Source organism: Moschus berezovskii, chromosome X, assembly GCF_049115385.1.
Source record: "Moschus berezovskii isolate FMDL1 chromosome X, NW_MosBer_1.0, whole genome shotgun sequence".
NCBI lineage: Eukaryota > Metazoa > Chordata > Mammalia > Artiodactyla > Moschidae > Moschus > Moschus berezovskii.
This window is the reverse complement of record NC_142488.1, coordinates 52681947-52700819: the sequence shown is the minus strand read 5'-3', so window position 1 is coordinate 52700819 and position 18873 is coordinate 52681947. Positions and strand designations below refer to the sequence as shown.

The window sequence follows — 18873 nt, the reverse complement described above, 5'->3', positions numbered from 1 at the left end:
AGCACAGCAATACGTAAGACAAATTCTAACAAGTATGAAAGGGGAAATTAACAATAGCACAATAAGAGTCGGAGACTTTAATACCCCATTCACAACTATGGACAGATCAACTAAACAGAAAATTAACAAGGAAACACAAACTTTAAATGGTACAATGGGGGAGGGAGGTGGGAGGGGGGTTCAAGATGAGGAACACATGTACACCCGTGGCAGATTACTGTTAATGTATGGCAAAACCAATACAAAATTGTAAAGTAATAGCCTCCAATTAAAATTTAAAAAATAAAAAAAGAAGAAAGAAAGAAAATGATACAATAGACCAGTTAGACCTAATTAATATTCATAGGACATTTCACCCCAAAACAATGAATTTCACCTTTTTCTCAAGCACACAGAGAACCTTCTCCAGGATAGATCACATCCTGGGCCATAAATCTAGCCTTGGTATCTTCAAAAAAAAATTGAAATATTCCAAGCATCTTTTCTGACCACAATGCAGTAAGATATGTCAATTACCTGGAGAAAAACTATTAAAAATTTCAGCATATGGAGGCTGAACAACACACTGCTGAATAACCAACAAATCACAGAAGAAATGAAAAAAGAAATTAAAATATGCATAGAAATGAATGAAAATGAAAAGAAAACAACCCAAAACCTCTGGGACACTGCAAAAGCAGTGCTAAGGGGAAGGATCATAGCAACACAGGCTTACCTCATGAAACAAGAAAAAAGTCAAATAAATAACTTAATTCTACACCTAAAGCAACTAGTAAAGGAAGAACTGAAGAACTCCAGGGTTAGAAGAAGGAAAGAAATCTTAAAAATTAGGGCAGAAATAAATGAAAAACAAACAAAACAGACCATAGCAAAAATCAACAAAGCAAATAGCTGGTTCTTTGAGAGGGTAAATAAAATTGACAAACCATTAGCCATACTCATCAAGAAAGAAAAGGAGAAAAATCAAATCAACAAAATTAGAAATGAAAATGGAGGGATCACAACAGACAACACAGAAGTACTAAGGATCATAAGAGACTATTATTAGCAACTGTATGCAAAAGAAATGGAAAACTTGGAAGAAATGGACAAATTCTTAGAAAAGTACAACTTCCAAAAACTGAACCAGGAAAAAATAGAAAATCTTAGCAGACCCATCACAAGCAGAGAAATTGAAACTGTAATCAGAAATCTTCCAGCAAACAAAAGCCCAGGTCCAGACAACTTCACAGCTGAAATCTACCAAAAATTTAGAGAAGAGCTAAACCTGTCATACTCAAACTCTTCCAGAAAATTGCAGAGGAAGGTAAACTTCCAAGTCATTCTATGAGGCCACTATCACACAAAAACCAAAACCAGACAAAGATGCCACACACACACAAAAAGGAAAAGTACAGGCCAATATCACTGATGAACATAGATGCAAAATTCTTAACCAAATTCTAGCAATCAGAATCCAACAACACATTAAAAAGATCATACATCATGACCAAGTCGGCTTTATCCCAGTAATGCAAGAATTCTTCAATATATGCAAATCAATCAATGGGATACACCACATTAACAAATTGAAAGATAAAAACCATATGATTATCTCAATAGATGCAGAGAAAGCCTTTGACAAAATTCAACATCCATTTATGACAAAAACCCTCCAGAAAGCAGGAATAGAAAGAACATACCTCAACATAATAAAAGCTATAAATGACAAAGCCACAGCAAACATTACCCTCAATGGTGAAAAATTGAAAGTGTTTCCCCTAAAGTCAGGAACAAGATAAGGGTGCCCACCCTCACCACTACTATTCAACATAGTTTTGGAAGTTTTCGCCACAGCGATCAGAGCAGAAAAATAAATAAAAGAATCCACATTGGAAAAGAAGTAAAACTCTCACTGTTTGCAGATGACATGATCCTCTAAATAGAAAACCCTACAGATTCCACCAGAAAATTACTAGAGCTCATCAATGAATAGTAAACTTGCAGGATATAAAGTCAACACACAGAAATCTCTTGCATTCCTATCCACTAACAATGAGGAAATAGAAAGAGGAATTAAGGAAACAATTCCATTCACCATTGCAACGAAAAGAATAAAATACTTAGGAATATATCTATCTAAAGAAACAAAACTATAAAACATTGGTGAAAGAAATCAAAGAGGACATAAATAGATGGAGAAATATACCGTGTTCATGGATCGAAAGAATTAATATAGTGGAAATGAGTATACTACCCAAAGGCATCTATAGATTCAGTGCAATCCCTATCAAGCAACCAATGGTAATTTTTAGAGAAATAGAACAAATACTTTTAAAATTTGTATGGAAATACAAAAAACCTCGAATAGCCAAAACAATCTTGAGAAAGAAGAATTGAACTGGGGGAATCAACCTGCCTGACTTCAGTCTCCACTACAAGGCCATAATCATCAAGACAGTATGATACTGGCACAAAGACAGAAATATAGATGAATGGAACAAAATAGAAAGCCTAGAGATAAATCCAAGCACCTATGGACACCTTATCTTTGACAAAGGAGGCAAGAATATACAGTGGAGAAAAGAAAATCTGTTTAACAAGTGGTGCTGAGAAAAACTGGTCAACCACTTGGAAAAGAATGAAACTAGAACACTCCCTAACACCATACACAAAAATAAACTCAAAATGGATTAAAGATCTAAACTTAAGACTAGAAACTACAAAGCTCCTAGAGGAAAACATAGGCAAAACACTTTCCATCATATATCACAGCAGGATCCTCTATGACCCACCTCCCAGAATATTGGAAATAAAAGCAAATATTAAAAAATGGGACCTAATTAAAATTAAAAGCTTCTGCACAACAAAGGAAACTTTAAGCAAGGTGAAGACAGCCTTCAGAATGGGAGAAAATAATATCAAACAAAGCAACGGACAGAGAATTAATCTTAAGAATATACAAGGAGCTCCTTCAGCTCAATTCCAGAAAAATAAACGACCCAATCAAAAAATGGGCCAGAGAACTAAACAGACGTTTCTCCAAAGAGGACATACATATACCTAAGAAACATATGAAAAAATGCTCAGCATCACTCATTATCAGAGAAATGCAAATCAAAACCACAGTGAGGTACCATTTCACACCAGTCAGAATGGCTGCTATCCAAAAGTCTGCAAGCAATAAATGCTAGAGAGAGTATGGAGAAAAGGGAACCCTCTTACACTGTTGGTGAGAATGCAAACTAGTACAGGACTATGGAGATCAGGGTGGATATTCCTTAAAAAATTGGAAATAGAACTGCCATATGACCCAGCAATCCCACTGCTGGGCATACACACCAAGGAAACCAGAATTGAAAGAGACATGTGTACCCCAGTGTTCATCGCAGCACTGTTTACAATAGCCAGGACATGGAAGCAACCTAGATGTCCATCAGCAGACGAATGGATAAGAAAGCTGTGGTACAGAGGGAGAGAACAAGATGGCGGAGGAATAGGATGGTGAGACCACTTTCTCCCCCACAAATTCATCAAGAGAGCATTTGAACGCAGAGTGAAGTCCACAAAACAACTTCTGAATGCTGGCAGAGGACATCAGGCACCCAGAAAAGCAGCCCATTGTCTTCGAAAGGAGGTAGGAAAAAACATAAAAGATAAAAAGAAAGACAAAAGAGGTAAGGACGGAGCTCCGTCCCAGGAAGGGAGGCTTTAAAAAGAGAGAAGTTTCCAAACACCAGGAAGCACTCTCACTGGCGAGTCTGTGGCGAGCCTTGGAAGCTCAGAGGGCCGCATAATGGGGAGGAAAAAGAAAGAAATAATTAAAACCCACAGATTACCCGCCAAATGGTAACTCCCAGCGGAGAAGCAGCACAGACGCCCACATCTGCCATTAGCAAGCAGGGGCTGGGCAGGGAGGAGCCGGCTGAACTACTTAGAGATAGGACTGGACCTGAATGCCGTGAGAACAATCTGAGAGAACTAACTGGGGATAGCAAAGCAGACTGTGGGATAGTTACCCTTCAAAAAGGCGGAAAGCCCTAACCTAAGACTCCGCCAGTCCCGCTCACAGAACAAAGGACTGAGCAGAGCTGGCCATCTGCAGTCGGCCCATCCCCCATCCCCCATGGAGACAGGCAGGGGAGGGCAGCCAGAGCCGGAGGGGGCAACTGCAGCCCCAGAGAAGCATCAGATACCAAACTGCAGGCAGGCTTCTTTGCTAATCAAGACTTCTTGGGCTCAGGCTGGTTTATATCCGCCTGAGAACGTGCGCCGGTTGTACACCCAGAAAACCAAGTGGCAGGGACCGGGGAGGTGATAAGTTGCAGCGACCGTGCTCACCAAACACCTGGTCACCTGAGCTGCTCGGACCACGGAAGGCAGAAAACGCAGGCCCGACCAACTCTGCGCCTTTGTGGAGTACCTGAGAACCTGAACTTGAGCCGCTCAGACCTGGGAAGTGCATACAACCCAGCACCGGCCTCGGACAGTTCCCGACAGAGCAATCTAGAGCCTGTGCAGTGTAGACTGGGACAGCACACACGCCGTGAGCGGGGGCAAACCCAGTGTGGCTGAGACACTGCGAGGACTCCCCACAGACACCAGAGATATTTGTTTGCAGTGTTCCTCCCTTCCCAGAACAGGACTGAGCAAGTGAGCCTTAAAAAGTGTCTACCACCGCCCCCTAGTGTCAGGGCGGAAATTAGACACTGAAGAGACCAGCAAACAGAAGCTAAAACAGAGGGAACCATCTTGGAAGTGACAGAGAAGTCTAGAGCCTACTCCAAGAATAAGACCGAAAACCAGAGGCAAGAGGCTTAAGCCCGAATCCTGAGAACACCAGACAACTCCTGACTCCAGGGAACATTAATCGATAGGAGCTCATCAAACACCTCCATACCTACACTGAAACCAAGCAACACCCAAGGCTCAACAAGTTCCAGAGCAAGACATTCCACGCAAATTCTCCAGCAACACAGGAAAATAGCCCTGAGCTTCTATATACAGGCAGCCCAAAGTCACTCCAAACCCACTGACATCTCATAACTCATTACTGGACACTTCATTGCACTCCAGAGAGAAGAAATCCAGCCCCACCCACCAGAACACCAACACAAGCTTCCCTAACCAGGGAAGCTTGACAAGTCACCCATCCAACCCCACACACAGCAAGGAGACTACACAATAAAGAGAACTCCACAAACTGCCAGAAGACAGAAAGGCCACCTCAAGCAAAGCAATACAAGCAAGATGAAGAGGCAGAGAAATACCCAGCAAGTAAAGGAACAAGATAAATGCCCAACAACACAAAGAAAAGAGGAAGATATAGGGAATCTACCTGATAAAGAATTTCGAATTTTGATGGTGAAAATGATTCAAAATCTTGAAAGCAAAATGGAGTTACAGATAAATAACCTGGAGACAAGGATTGAGAAGATGCAAGAAAGGTTTAAGAAGGACTTAGAGGAAATAAAAAAGAGTCAATATGCAATGAATAATGCAATAGATGAGATCAGAAACACTCTGGAGGGAACAAACAGTAGAATAATGGAGGCAGAAGACAGGATAAGCGAGCTAGAAGATAGAATTGTAGAAATAAATGAAACAGAGAGGAAAAAAGAAAAAAGAATTAAAAGAAATGAGGACAATATTAGAGACCTCTGGGACAATGTTAAACACCCCAACATTCGAATCATAGGAGTCCCAGAAGAAGACAAAAAGAAAGACCATGAGGGTTGAGGAGATAATAGTTGAAAACTTCCCTAAAATGGGGAAGGAAATAATCACCCAAGTCCAAGAAACCCAGAGAGTCCCTAACAGGATAAACCCAAGGCGAAATACTCCAAGACACATATTAATCAAATTAACAAAGATCAAACACAAAGAACAAATATTAAAAGCAGCAAGGGAAAAGCAGGAAATAACACACAAGGGGATTCCCATATGGATAACAGCTGATCTTTAAAACAGAAACTCTTCAGGCCAGGAGGGAATGGCAAGACATACTTAAAGTGATGAAAGTAAATAACCTACAGCCCAGATTACTGTACCCAGCAAGGATCTCATTCAAATATGAAGGAGAAATCAAAAGCTCTACAGACAAGCAAAAGCTGATAGAATTCAGCATCACCAAACCAGCTCTCCAACAAACGCTAAAGGATTTTCTCTAGACAGAAAACACAGAAAGGGTGTATAAACTCGAACCCAAAACAATAAAGAAAGTGGCAACAGGATCATACTTATCAATAATTACCTTAAACGTAAATGGGTTGAATGCCCCAACCAAAAGACAAAGGCTGGCTGAATGGATACAAAAACAAGACCCCCATATATGTTGTCTACAAGAGACCCACCTCAAAACGAGGGACACATACAGACTGATAGTGAAGGGGTGGAAAAAGATATTCCATGCAAATAGAGACCAAAAGAAAGCAGGAGTAGCAATACTCATATCAGATAAAATAGACTTTAAAACAAAGGCTGTGAAAAGAGACAAGGAAAATACATGATGATCAAAGGATCATCCAAGAAGAAGATATAACAATTATAAATATTTATGCACCCAACATAGGAGCACCACAATATGTATGACAATTACTAACAAGTATGAAAGGGGAAATTAACAACAAAGCAATAATAGTGGGAGACTTTAATACCCCACTCACACCTATGGATAGATCAACTAAACAGAAAATTAACAAGGAAACACAAACTTTAAATGATATAATAGACCAGTTATACCTAATAGATCTCTATAGGACATTTCACCCCAAAACAATGAATTTCACCTTTTTGTCAAGCGCACATGGAACCTTTTCCAGGATAGATCACATCCTGGGCCATAAATCTAGCCTTAGTAAATTCAAAAAAATTGAAATCATTCTAAGCATCTTTTCTGACCACAATGCAGTAAGATTAGATCTCAACTATGGGAAAAAACTATTAAAAATGCCAACATATGGAGGCTGAACAACACACTGCTGAATAACGAACAAATCATAGAAGAAATCGAAAGGGAAATCAAAATATGCATAGAAATGGATGAAAATGAAAACACGACAACCCAAAACCTCTGGGACACTGTAAAAGCAGTGCTAAGGGGAAGTTCATAGCAATACAGGCACATCTCCAGAAACAAGAAAAAAGTCAACTAAATAACCTAACTCTACACCTAAAGAAAGTAGAAAAGGAAGAAATGAAGAACCCCAGGGTTAGTAGAAGGAAAGAAATCTTAAAAATTAGGGCAGAGATAAATGCAAAAGAAACAAAAGAGACCATAGCAAAAATCAACAAAGCCAAAAGCTGCTTCTTTGAGAGGGTAAATAAAATTGACAAACCACTAGCCAGACTCATCAAGAAACAAAGGGAGAAAAACCAAGTCAATAAAATTAGAAATGAAAAGGGAGAGATCACAACTGACAACACAGAAATACAAAGGATCATTAGAGACTACTATCAGCAATTATATGGCAATAAAATGGACAACTTGGAAGAAATGGACAAATTCTTAGAAAAGGACAACTTCCCAAAACTGAACCAGGAAGAAATAGAAAATTTAACAGACCCTTCACAAGCACAGAAATTGAAACTGTAATCAGAAATCTTCCAGCAAACAAAAGCCCAGGTGCAGATGGCTTCACAGCTGAATTCTACCAAAAATTTACAGAAGAGCTAACACCTATCCTACTCAAACTCTTCCAGAAAATTGCTGAGGAAGGGAAACTTCCAAATTCATTCTATGAGGCCACCATCACCCGAATCCCAAAACCTGGTAAAGATCCCACAAAAAAGAGAACTTCAGGCCAATATCACTGATGAACATAGATACAAAAATCCTTAACAAAATTCTAGCAATCAGAATCCAACAACACATTAAGAAGATCATACATCATGACCAAGTGGGCTTTATCCCAGGAATGCAAGGATTCTTCAATATCCGCAAATCAATGTAATACACCACATTAACAAACTGAAAAATAAAAATCATATTATTATCTCAATAGATGCAGAGAAAGCCTTCGACAAAATTCAACATCCATTTATGATAAAAACCCTCCAGAAGGTTTTTAGAAGGAATATAAGGAACATTCCTCAACATAATAAAAGCTATATATGATAAACCCACAGCAAACATTATCCTCAATGGTGAAAAACTGAAAGCATTTCCCATAAAGTCACGAACAAGACAAGGGTGCCCACTCTCACCACTACTATTCAACATAGTTTTGGAAGTTTTGGCCACAGCAGTCAGAGCAGAAAAAGACACAAAAGGAATACAAATTGGAAAAGAAGAAGTAAAACTTTCACTGTTCGCTGATGACATGATCCTCTACACAGAAAACCCTAAAGACTCTACCAGGAAACTACTAGAGCTAATCAATGAATACAGTAAAGTGGCAGGATATAAAATCAACACACAGAAATCCCTTGCATTCCTATACACTAATAATGAGAAAACAGAAAGAGAAATTAAGGAAACTATTCCATTCACTGTTGCAACGAAAAGAATGAAATACTTAGGAATATATCTACCTAAAGAAACAAAAGACCTGTACATAGAGAACTATAAAGCACTGGTGAAAGAAACCAGAGAGGACACTAATAGATGGAGAAATATACCGTGTTCATGGATTGGAAGAATAAATAGTGTGAAAATGAGTATACTACCCAAAGTAATTTATACATTCAATGCAATGCCTATCAAGCTACCAACGATATTTTTCACAGAGCTAGAACAAATAATCTCACAATTTGTATGGAAGTACAAAAAACCTCAAATATCCAAAGTAATCTTGAGGAAGAAGAATGGAACTGGGGGAATCAACCTGCCGGACTTCAGGCTCTATTACAAAGCCACAGTCATCAAGACAGTGTGGTACTGGCATAAAGACAGAAATATAGAACAATGGAACAAAACAGAAAGCCCAGAGATAAATCCACGCACTTATGGACACCTCATCTTTGACAAAGGAGGCAAGAATATAAAATGGAGAAAAGACAGTCTCTTTAACAAGTGGTGCTGGGAAAACTGGTCAGCCACTTGTAAAAGAATGAAACTAGAACACTTCCTAACACCATACAGAAGAATAAACTCAAAATGGATGAAAGATCTAAATGTAAGACCAGAAACTATAAAACTCCTAGAGGAGAACATAGGCAAAACACTCTCTGACATAAATCACAGCAGGATCCTCCAAGACCCACCTCCCAGAATATTGGAAATAAAAGCAAAAATAAACAAATGGGACCTAATTAAAATTAAAAGCTTCTGCACAGCAAAGGAAACTATAAGTAAGGTGAAAAGACAGTCTTCAGAATGGGAGAAAATAATATCAAATGAAACAACTGACAAAGAATCTCTAAAATATACAAGTAGCTCCTTCAGCTCAATTCCAGAAAAATAAACGACCCAATCAAAAAATGGGCCAAAGAACTAAACAGACATTTCTCCAAAGAAGACATAAAGATGGCTAACAAACACATGAAAAAATGCTCAACATCCCTCATAATCAGAGAAATGCAAATCAAAACCACAATGAGATACCATTTCACACCAGTCAGAATGGCTGCTATCCAAAAGTCTACATGCAATAAATGCTGGAGAGGGTGTGGAGAGAAGGGAACCCTCTTACACTGTTGGGAGTGCAAACTAGTACAGCCACTATGAAGAACAGTGTGGAGATTCCTTAAAAAACTGGAAATAGAACTGCCATATGATCCAGCAGTCGCACTCTTGGGCATTCACACCGAGGAAACCAGAATTGAAAGACACACATGTACTCCAATGTTCATTGCAGCACTGTTTATGATAGCCAGGACATGGAAGCAACCTAGATGTCCATCCACAGACGAATGGATAAGAAAGCTTTGGTACATAAACACAATGGAGTATTCCTCATCCATTAAAAAGAATGCATTTGAATCAGTTCTAATGAGGTGGATGAAACTAGAGCCTATTATACAGAGTGAAGAAAGCCAGAAAGAAAAACACCAATACAGTATACTAATGTATATATATGGAATTTAGAAAGATGGAAATGATAACCCTGTATATGAGACAGCAAGAGACACAGATGTATAGAGCAGTCTTTGTGACTCTGTGGGAGAGGGTGAGGGTGGGATGATTTGGGAGAATGGCATTGAAACATGTATACTATCATATGTGAAATGAATCGCCAGTTCAGGGTCGATGCATGTTACAGGATGCTCGGGGCTGATGTGTGGGGATGACCCAGAGGGAGGATAAGGGGAGGAGGGAGGTGGGAAGGGCGTTCAGGAGGGGGATCTCATGTACACCTGGGGTGGATTCATGTCAATGTATGGCAAAACCAACCAATATAATATTGTAAAATAATTAGCCTCCAATAGAAAAGAAAAAAAGAAATAGAAATAATAATAAAAAAAGATCACAGCCTTTACTATTTTATTCTTGTATGAAAATCTCCACACAGGGCTTGCTAGCCTAGGCTGCAGCCCTCTCGTGGCAAAATAAATAAAACAAGCCTGCCTTCTTCCCTTCATCAAAACTTGGTAGAGAACTTGGTCTGTATTTGACACTCAAGTTTTGTGCCATGCCCGTGCACTTGTACAGGAAAGAAGTAGAGAAAATTCCATGACAGCCCTGTGTAGTGTACTGTACTTAGTCGCTCTTTTGTGTCTGACTCTTTGTAACAGTCTTCCAGGTTCCTCTGTCCATGGGTATTCCCCAGGCAAGAATACTAGGCTGGATTGCCATGCCCTCCTCCAGGGGCTTCCCAACCCAGGGATCGAACCCAGGTCTCCTGCATTACAGGAGTATTCTTTACCATCTGAGCCACCAGGGAAGCCCATGACAACCATGAGTAGTACCCTAAAACACTCTGAGAAACAGCAAGGTGCCTGTGTTGTGTGTGTTTTAACAATAAAGGGGTCATGGATTTCGGGACCTATTCTGGGGGAAGGGGCTCATCTGTGCCATCTTTGTCTGGGTTATATATGTTTACACTTGAAAAGAAAAAAGGCTAGAATACACACAGACATATTGTTTTTTCAAACATAGTTATTCTTGGTAAGGGGATCATGTGTGATTTTTGATTCATTTATTTTGGGGGGAATTTTCCAACTTTTATGAAATTAAGATGAATTAACTTTGTAATGAGGAAAAATATTTCAGCTTTTAAAACTAAATTATAGAATGGGGAGTGGAACCTAAGCTATGTCCACCAGTAGTGTTCAAAGCTTTCTGGTCGTATTTGGCATACTGATGCAACTAAAAGTCTTTTCACATGTAGAGCTGGGAGACCTCCGAGGAAAGAATTCACATTAAGGGAAGAGAAATCCTGCCAACATGTTAGCTCAGGAACAAAACCTAGGTTTTTTGAGGGGAGGAGAGGTTCTGGCTGTATGGGCTGTCGACTGATCTTCTAACCAAACTTCTCAAGACTTACAGACAGAGGGAGGCCTACAAGTATACTCTGAAAATTTTTTTTTTCAATTTTTATTATGAAAAATCTCAAACATATACAAAAGTATTGAGAATAGTATAACGAACTCCCAAATATCCATCACACAACTTCCATAATTATCAATTTATTGCCAATTTCATCTGTATGCTCACTCACCCCATCTAAACGAATATCAGTAGCTTATCTTTTCATCTGTTAAATTTACAGTATATTTCCCTAAAAGATAAGGATTTAAATAACATAACCACGGTGCAATATCATACCTAAAAAAATCACAATAGACCAGGGAGATGTGTTTTTATTTCAAATTCTATAAAAATTGGGGGAATAATCAACACATTTCACTGGTACCATGTGGAAGGGTGTAACACTCAAATGGAGCCCAAGCTTTTTTTCGATGTTACTGCTTTACAATGCAAAAAAAAGAAAACGACCTTATTAAGGCCCCTCTAGGGCCTCTGTCGGAGAAGGCAACGGCAAGCCACTCCAGTACTCTTGCCTAGAAAATCCCATGGACGGAGGAGCCTCGTAGGCTGCAGTCCATGCGGTCGCTACAAGTCAGACATGACTGAGCGACTTCACTTTCCCTTTTCACTTTCACACATTGGAGAAGGAAATGGCAACCCACTCCAGTGTTCTTGCCTGGAGAATCCCAGGGACGGGGGAGCCTGCTGGGCTGCCGTCTATGGGGTCACACAGAGTCGGACACGACTGAAGTGACTTAGCAGCAGCAGGGCCTCTGTAGGGAGATAAGGAAGAGTGCTGACATCACAAACCCCATAGCAGAACTCCATAAAATTTCCTCTAAGCATCTCTGTCATTTTCTTAAAGTTGATCTCTTGGAGGTAGCTGACCCAAGTCCGTTAACTTTTCCAGGTGACAACAATGTAGCTGTCTTTCAATCCTCTGCATTTTCACATACAGAATCCAGGTGGGATGAGGATCTAGCTGAGTGTATTGGAAAAGGGGATGAAAACTGTGGCCAACTGAACCAGTAAGAGATAATAAAGAAACCTAGGCAAACTAAGTGGCATGATTAACTTTGGAAACTGCCTGTTGCAGTTTTTGTTGCCTCTGACATCAAATAATACAGTATACTGAATCTGTACAATTAGAAAAGCAATCTTTTCTTCAAAGAAATGTTAAGATTACATTAAAGAAGTGGTTAGGGCAGTGCAAAAACATTAACTTTATTATTTGTATATCGTAAAATTTTTATAAAAAGCACATCATCTTATTATGGTCATTGTATTTATTTTTATAATTAGTTTTACAGCAAGTGCTATTCTTGAATAAAATTTTAAGCAAATTAACAACAGTACAAAAACACTGAAGTTGTTACACAAAGGACTGATTCTATAAAATGTTGCCCTAAGTGATGTTAAAACTGCTAGCCATTGCATGGTATGACATAGCAATAGGAGTAGTAATTCTTGTCCTTGAATATCCTACAACTGCCTTGAAAAGTTTCCAAAATGTCTTATTCAGAAAAGCCACACACATGGTGCATGGAGAGCATACATCACCAGATTGGAAGCGGAATGTTTTGCCATTATATGTAGTGATTATAAAATATTAATTGAATCAAAGAACCTTGAGTGATGTCAACCATATTTCAAGTAGTGTCTCAGGTGCAGAATATGCAAAGAATAAGGAGATGTGGTTCTTGCTTTCAAGGATATCATAGTCTAATAAAGAAGGCAGACATATCAAAAAAAAAACACACAACAAAAGGCTACAGGTGCTGAATAAGAGTCTGTTCATGTACAACAGTACAATCACCAGGGCAAGAGAAGTCAGCAAAACAGACAGGGAAGGAGTGTCTCAAGATGCAGGAAGAAAACCAGATGAGCTGTCTCCTTGGAAGCATGGAAGTGCTCACCTATACTCGACAATTCCATTTATTAATGGCTCACATCAATGATTCTTTCAAACAATCCTGGACATCTTTGCTGTTCATCTGGAGAAACAAACCAACATACAATTAGAAGGCTTTACTAATTTAACAATTCTTCCAATTGATAAATTTACAAAGGCTTTATTATCTGCATCATTCACTTCACATTTGGAAAGCCTTCACAGAATTATGTAATGCAGCTGCAATGTAAGTCTGGATGAGCAGCTAAGGAAGTTATAAGTCAATATATGTTACAAAACAAAAAAGTCTGGAAAGCAGTGATACCAGAAGTTTTGCAAAAGGGGGAGTGGTCATCTAAGACATAAAAAAATCCTAAATTTCATGTTCTGGACTCTAGGCTTATGGGAATTATTGGTTCCTAGCCATCAAAAAGTTTGTGGTTTGTGGTGTAGTAGCCACACAACCATGCAAATAGGTAAGTAAAATAAATTGTAAAAACCATGACACACACAGGAGAGGGTATCCTGACCCAGGTGGTCAGGAAAGGATTTTCATAGGAAAAGTTTATGAAGTAACTATTTTTATTATCTTCAATTTTATATTTAAAACCCTGAGCATCAGATAGATAACTTGGCTGAAGTTACAGAATTAGCAAAAACTGGAAGCAATTGAAAACTGCTCATAAAAATATCAAGTTTTACTTCAGTACCATAGTGACCTTTCCGGTTCTCATAATGCTATTTGCCCATAAAATATTTAATATCTGTTAAATATAGTATAACAGTTTATCAGGAGACAACTACCAGGAAAATACTGGTGAAACTCTGGTAGTGCCTGGTGGCTTCCCATATGGGACACCTGGAGGTAAAAGATTTCCCCCCCAAATATATCTGTGTGTGTACATATACAGACACAATTTATTTAAAATTTTTATACATTATAGACATAGCACCAATTATTTTCAGTGTTTCTATGTATCTATATTAATCTAATGTTGTCTATAAATTAAAAGAATAAAATAATTTAGCAGCTGAAAATATATGCTGTTTATAAAACATGCAGAAAGTAAATTTGATTCATTGCTGCAAACTTCAATTATCTATGGAGAGTACTCTTTTTCCCTTTTTACCAAGGGGAAGGCTGAAAAAACAACACATAAGTGACTTTTTAACACTCTTAGAAGGAAAAAAAAGCAACTGTACATCAATCTTTGGAGCGCTGAGGTGGTAGAAATTTTCTACATGATCTTTGCTCATCTGTTTAGCTTGAAAGGCTTGGTCTTAAAGAGAAAAAGAGAAGTCTCCTTGGAGCTTTAAACTATTTCGACTAGGCTAAGTTCCAGAGAATATTTCACAAAATCTACTTAGATGAACCTAACAGTCAATCCAAAAATTTAGCATGACATATTCTAAATGTTTCTGGCAAAAGCAAACAAACCCACAATGTATTTATATGCTAAATTCTTAACAACGGGTTAGTATGAATACTGTATATTTTTGCCTTTGTCAGACACTTAATTTAAGAATCAAATAAGATGATGCATTATTACCTCTAAGAATAACAAGTTAAGGCTCCAAAGTATTTGTGACAGCATTTCAGATGGAAGGGGTTTTTATCTGCAAAAATATCTGTAAAATAAGAACCCAGTATATCTGCTGTGTTAATGTTAAGGTAGAATTTAAGAACCCTCTTGAATAACTAGGTTACTGGGGAAAAATATCTTTGGGTCTATTTGAGATTGAATAGTAAAGGTCAAGTTGTTTGGAATTAAACATATGTGCTCAAATATATATTTGATATAGATCACTTTTGCAGAGAAAAATTGAAAAATACACTATAATTAAATGAAATAATTCAGATAATAAACTGTCATTTGTTTTTAAAACACTTATTTTTTAGTTTACTTCAATGGTATTAGTACAGAAAATGTTTTGAGAACTGAAACTTGCACTTTATCTGTACTTGAAAGTGTAATAAGATTTGTTTTCAAAATAGTAGTACCAAATTTCTTTAGAAAGTGAAACAGAACTCACTTTTTAGAAGCAATCATATAAGCATGTTACTAATGTATAGAATTAAAATGCAACCAAATAGAGAAAAATATTTCAGTATTTTGAGGAACAAAACACATACAGCACACAAGGGAGCAGCACAAAAGAGTATATGATCTAAAATTCAATATAAAGTTTAAAAGCAGAACTACTCTATGGTCTTAAAAGATAGAAGGGCAGAGTACTGATTAGGAAGAGGAATGCAATGGACTTTTGAGTTACAGGTAATGTTATTAATAATTTCAGGATCTGAACTCTAGTTACATGTATTGCTCACTATGTAAAGATTCATTAAGCTGTAAAGATTTGTCAACTGTTCTGCATGTATGTCGGAGAAGGCAATGGCAAGCCACTCCAGTACTCCTGCCTGGAAAATCCCATGGATGGAGGAGCCTGGTGGGCTTCCGTCTATGGGGTCACACAGAGTCGGACACGACTGAAGTGACTTAGCAGCAGCAGCAGCAGCAGCTGCATGTATGTTGCACAACAGTAAAATATGAATTAATTTAACAAAGGATAACTTCCATTAAATCTTTAGCAGTAATTGTGTTTAAAACAGACTACTATCAGGACTAACAAAATGTTTGAAATAACTATTACTTTCTACCTTATTATTTACTACAAAGATGTTTTAAAAATGCTTAAGTATTATGTATGGAATGACTTTTCCAACCTGATGCCCAATTTAGAAAGAAGATTTTCCATCTACCTAACTGCCGACATGGCTAGAGGAATAAAGGTAGTTCCAGAAGACAGACCTATACATTTTAGATAGGATCCCTGATTTCAAACAAGTCCTGAAGCAAATGTAAGTAAAAGCTTTTACTTAGACACCCAAAAGAGTTTGTCATGTGACACAAAACCTTATCCAAAATCTTCACAAGAAATTGTTCAGGCATCTTAACAGTTTGAGAAGTCAGTAGTAGCTGAGTATCAAGCAAGCTAACTCCCTCAATTGGGATGAAACTACCATATAATATTCCACTTCTTTGACTACTGATATTCAGACAAGTTTAAGTTGACTATCACAGATTCAAATATGCAAACTATCTTTCAAAGACTAGTTTATACTGAGAGAACCATAGTTGTTCTAGGGCACTGAGAAAAGAGCAATGGAAGTTGAGCATGCTAAATCACACTCGGAATACAGTTTTCATAATATGTCCATTATCAGGACAGTAAATAACAACGTTCTCGAGAGGGTGTTAACTATAAAATGATATTTTGCTAAGCTACATTTGGGTTAAAAAGGTAATGGTTATGTCAAGTAAGAAGTAAAAAAATATACTAGTTGTGAAAATATTCTGAAACTCGAATTAACAACATAAATAAAGCAATTTCTGAAAAGGGAAAATTAGATCACATATCCGAACATGCAATTATTGCTCAGTGCAGAAAGAGCAAATGATGTAAAATTTCTTAAATACTTTTTTGAAATTCAAAACTGGTCCCTCAAACCAATTCCCATCACAGAAAGGCTTGCTGACAGGACTAAAGCTGTGAATGAGAAAACAACCTAAAAAAAAATTAATGAAAATGCCACACAACCAAGGTGATCAGATTTTAAAGGACCTGAATACAATACAAGCCACAAGACTGGTACCAAAAGTACACATGCACACAAGCGCGTGCATGCACATACACACACATCCCAAACTCTGGGTGAGCAGTTAAGGCAACTTAAAAAACAACCCACGTGGCTTTGGCTTTCTGAAATGTTTTGCAGTGCTACCAAGAAGCGATTCTGAAAGCATCTGAAAAACGTGCAAAGTGCCTGAATACAGTGCCTGGCAAATGAGAGTTTGCAAGCGTGATTCAGAGGTCTGCCAAGGAAACAAAAGAAGCCTCCCTCCTCCCGGTGAGACCGCACAGGCAACAAGAGAGTCGCTCCGGGCACTACTTATTGTCAGGTAGGCGGAAAGCAGAAGTCTGTGCACGAGCGGTACATACTAGGGATCGCCCTCCGGCAGGGACGGGGCCACGGAGTTTCCATTGGTTGGGGAACCGCCCAGCTTTAGTTTTTGCAGATATTCGGCATGCACGGGCTTGTGGCACTGGAGAACCTTGATCGCATCTTCGACTTTGAACCACTCTCGCTTCCTCCCAATGCTAACCGAATCTTCCCAATCCTCCAGAATCTCAGTGACAGTCAGTACATACACGTACGTTCTGTGCTTGCGATCTTGGTTCTGCTCGAAGATGCCCAGGAGCCGGCCTAACTTCCCCTTGACTCCCGCCTCTTCAAACACCTCGCGGACGGCCGCACCGCCCGGCTCCTCCTCGGGCTCCATGCCCCCGCCCGGCACGATCCAGCGGTCCGGGTACCGACTGCTACTCACTAACAGCACCTCGTCCTCGCGCTCGCTCCGGAAGCACAGGCACGCCGCCCGCTTCTTGAACCCCTCCGGGTCGTAGGTCCGCGTCTGGTTCGGCTTGCACTTCATCTTCGAGGCCGTCCGCCGCCGCTCAGGTGCCCGCCGCCGCCGCCGGGTCGAGGGGCGCCAAGGTGCTGGGGAGAGAAAGAGCCGCGGGAGGGGCAGAGGGTGAGAGAGAGACAGTGAGAGAGTGAGAAATAGAGAGAGAGAGAGAGAGAGAGGCGCCTCAGCCCACGAGCCCCAGGAGCTCAGGCAAGATAAGGCCGGGGCGGGGACGGGGGCGGGGGCGCGCGAGGTACGTCAGTCGGCCCGTCCCCTGCGCGGCCGGGGGTCCGGGGCACAGACGCCAGAGTGGAGGAGGCGCCGCCCCCGCCCCGAGCCCGCCACTCTGCGCGGAGCCCACTCGCGTCTGCGGTGCGCGTCTCCGTCCGTCCCTCCTTCCCTCCTCAGCCGGCGGGACCAGGGCTGAGCGAGGTGATGCGCATTCGCGCGCGCGTCCGCGTCCCCAGGCACGTGCGCGTTCCCGTCGGAGGGCGGGGGGCTGGGGTCTCACGGCTCCCGCGGTGCCGGGCGCCTCTGGCGCACGGCGCAGGCGCCTGGCACTTCGCCGGCTGGGGCTGTCCGTCCCCCAGGGTGAAATGCACCGCAGTGTGACTTGGGCCAGCTTGTTTCCACGTGTGCCTTTGACCCAGACGTGGCTGTGGCGCGGCCGGACGTTTCGCCTCACCCTCTCCATCAGGTCGCAGAAAACACACACGCCATCGTTTTACACACGGGAACCACGAGGCGGATGGTCAGGTGCCTAAGGTCGTAGTCATCTCCCACAGTGAAGAGTACCGGCTTACTTATAGGAAGGCCTCGCTTTTGTCAAGATGATCCTAGGTATTCTTGGGCGAAAGAGTACCGAATCGTTGCTGAGTCATTTCGTGCAGTTTTGTTTTTTCAACAGGTCCTTCGCTTCGCCAGGCATCTTGGCACAGTCCATGACCGAACAGCTTTCTTGAACCTACCCCTGTTGACATCTTCCCTAACCTCTGGTCCCTGGTTTCCTCGTCAGTAAACTCCTCACGTACTTGGTTCAGACCTTTGCACTTTAGGTCATATTCCCCCAACAGCTGGAGAGCCACCCGGAGCAGTGTTTTGTTCAGTCCCAGGACTCTCTCCCC

General features: G+C 40.3%; 1 protein-coding gene across 2 annotated transcripts; it reads right to left on the bottom strand.

Moving 5' to 3' along the window:
* Positions 1-12056: 12056 nt before the first annotated feature.
* Positions 12057-18158, bottom strand: NUDT11 (nudix hydrolase 11). 2 transcript variants are annotated; one of them, XM_055393507.2, is made up of 2 exons: positions 17283-18158; positions 12057-13383 (listed from the first exon to the last, which is right to left on the bottom strand). In XM_055393507.2, coding segments are annotated over exons 1-2 (495 nt in total). In that variant the 5' UTR covers positions 17777-18158; the 3' UTR covers positions 12057-13382. The 2 variants fall into 2 exon arrangements, with proteins under 2 accessions (XP_055249482.1, XP_088689711.1); XM_088833585.1 differs by lacking the exon at positions 12057-13383 and having other exon boundaries at positions 17063-18157.
* Between the last annotated feature and the right edge of the window lie 715 nt (positions 18159-18873).